We start from the raw sequence: 2001 nt of genomic DNA on the forward strand, positions 1-2001 counted from the left end.
CCCCAGGCCCCGCAGGCTGTGGGAGGTGCCCCTCCCCACACCTTCCCAGCGGCGTCTCCCTGGTCGGACAGGGGGGTGCACTGTGACACATGGCTTCCTGCAGGCCCCCTCCCCGTGGCCCGGCCAGCCCCCGCGCGCCGATGCGGAGCAGGATTTCCCGCCGCCGCGGTCGGGGATTAGCACGCTCCGACCGCACGGTAGGATTAGCCCGCGTGGACCCGGCGCCCGGCCCGGGGATTACGGCGCGCTCCCCCCCGACGTATATATTCCCGCGGCGGCGGCGGCAGTGCGGGGCCGGTATGGCGGCGGCGGCGGGGGGCGCGGCGAGCCGCAGGGGCCACGGGCGGCCCTGCCCCTTCTCCATCGAGCACATCCTCTCCAGCCTGCCGGAGCGGAGTCCCCCTGCCCGGCCCGCCCGCCCGCCGCAGCCGGCCGGCCGCCAGAGCCCCGCAGAGCCCGGGGAGACCGGGACGCCCAAGGGCGCTCCCTGCGCCTGCTGCTGCTGCTGCGGCGCCCGCGTCGTGCCCGGCGGGCCCGCGGAGCCGGCCGCTGGGCTGGGTGAGTGGGCGCGGGTCCTGGGCGTGGGCGGCCCCGGGGCGCGGCGCTGTCTGTGTAGAGCTCGGGCCCCGGCCGCGCGCCTCACCGCGCCCTCGCCCCGCAGGCGCACGGCTGCCGTGGCCCCTGAGGCTGGGGCCCTCGGCGCCCCTGCCCTTGGCCGCGCCGCCTGGAGGCTCCGAGGTGCTGCCCGGCGCCGGCGGCCCGGGCCCGCAGCGCCGCACGCGGCGTCACCGCACCATCTTCAGCGAAGAGCAGCTGCAGGCGCTGGAAGCGCTCTTCGTGCAGAACCAGTACCCCGACGTGGGCACACGCGAGCGCCTAGCCGGCCGCATCCGCCTGCGCGAGGAGCGCGTGGAGGTAGGGCCCGCGCGCTGGACGGCCGGAGGCTCTGAGGAGGTTCGGGCCGGCTGGCTTCTTTCTTCCCTCTTTGGAAAAGACGGCCCTGGCGCCAGGCGCCGGCGCGGCGGCGGGGAGGGGGCGGCGTGAGAGGCCCCGGGACTGCTGTGCGCGCAGGGCCGGTTCCGGGGCGGGGGGCAGGCGGGTGCAGGTAAGTACGGGAAGGTGTCACTGGAACTGGAGGGAAGGGAAGGCTGCTTTTTATCCCATTTGTTTTAAACTATTTTTTTTTTCCTGATGGTAAATAAAGCTTATGTTCGTGTTGTAGAATTTAGGAAGGGGTGCCCTGGGCGCCGCGGGGTGGAGGTGGGGGGTGGGAAGGGGTTCCCATCCCGCGGCCGGAGCCACCCTCTCTATCTGCAGCAGATAAGAGCAGCTCTCGTCACCCCACACGCCTGTCGGGAACCCCCACCACCACCCCCCCACCACCACCACCACCATCACCTCTAGGTCCACCTTTGGGAGCCCGGTGGGATGCGAGTCCTGCCTGAGCAGTCCCTTCTTCTCAGGTCTGGTTCAAGAATCGCAGGGCCAAGTGGCGACACCAGAAGCGCGCATCAGCGTCGGCGAGGCTCCTGCCAGGAGCCAAGAAGACCCCCAAGGAAAGCTGCTGATGTCTGTGAGCTACTCCTGGGCTTGGCCTCGTCCACTGGGGCCGAATCAGAGAGTCAGCAGTCCTACCTGGAAAGGAGCTGAAGGAGGACACCTGCCTCTTCCCATCTGCACAGCTTCCTGCGTGCTGGAGCTGAGGCTCCCCACAGGAGCCCCTCTGCAGGAGCATGTGCGTCGCTGAACCATCTGCAGGGTGAAAGAAGAGAACACCTAGTAGAAGGTGCACTCTCCTCCCTAATGGAGAGTGCTACCCCGCAGGAGGATCGGGCAGGAGGACCGTGGAGATTCTCCAGGGGGGAGGGAGTGATGCACAGAGCAGGTCCCCTTCCTCACCCCTGCTCCTAGGCACTAACCTTGGCCCAGGACGGAACCACACCTCGTCAACACCCGGGACCTAGAAGCCCTCTTCCCTGCCCCCCCTTTATCCCGCAAGCT

The 2001-nt window shown here is 69.8% G+C and overlaps 1 protein-coding gene across 1 annotated transcript; it reads left to right on the top strand.

The window, feature by feature from the left end:
• The first annotated feature begins 299 nt into the window (after window positions 1–299).
• On the top strand, window positions 300–1743 carry GSC2 (goosecoid homeobox 2). The gene is made up of 3 exons (XM_016120116.2): window positions 300–558; window positions 662–915; window positions 1464–1743. The coding sequence occupies exons 1-3, from the start codon at window positions 300–302 to the stop codon at window positions 1566–1568; spliced, it is 618 nt and encodes a 205-aa protein (XP_015975602.2). The 3' UTR covers window positions 1569–1743.
• Window positions 1744–2001: the final 258 nt, after the last annotated feature.

The sequence above is a fragment of the Rousettus aegyptiacus genome, unplaced genomic scaffold (genome assembly GCF_014176215.1).
Source record: "Rousettus aegyptiacus isolate mRouAeg1 unplaced genomic scaffold, mRouAeg1.p scaffold_m13_p_5, whole genome shotgun sequence".
In the NCBI taxonomy this organism is placed as follows: Eukaryota; Metazoa; Chordata; class Mammalia; order Chiroptera; family Pteropodidae; genus Rousettus; species Rousettus aegyptiacus.

Coding starts and splice junctions, on each gene's coding strand:
- GSC2 (XM_016120116.2), top strand. CDS start 300: ATGGCGGCGGCGGCGGGGGGCGCGGCGAGCCGCAGGGGCCACGGGCGG. Junction 559..661: donor GGAGCCGGCCGCTGGGCTGG/GTGAGTGGGCGC, acceptor CTCGCCCCGCAG/GCGCACGGCTGCCGTGGCCC. Junction 916..1,463: donor TGCGCGAGGAGCGCGTGGAG/GTAGGGCCCGCG, acceptor CCTTCTTCTCAG/GTCTGGTTCAAGAATCGCAG.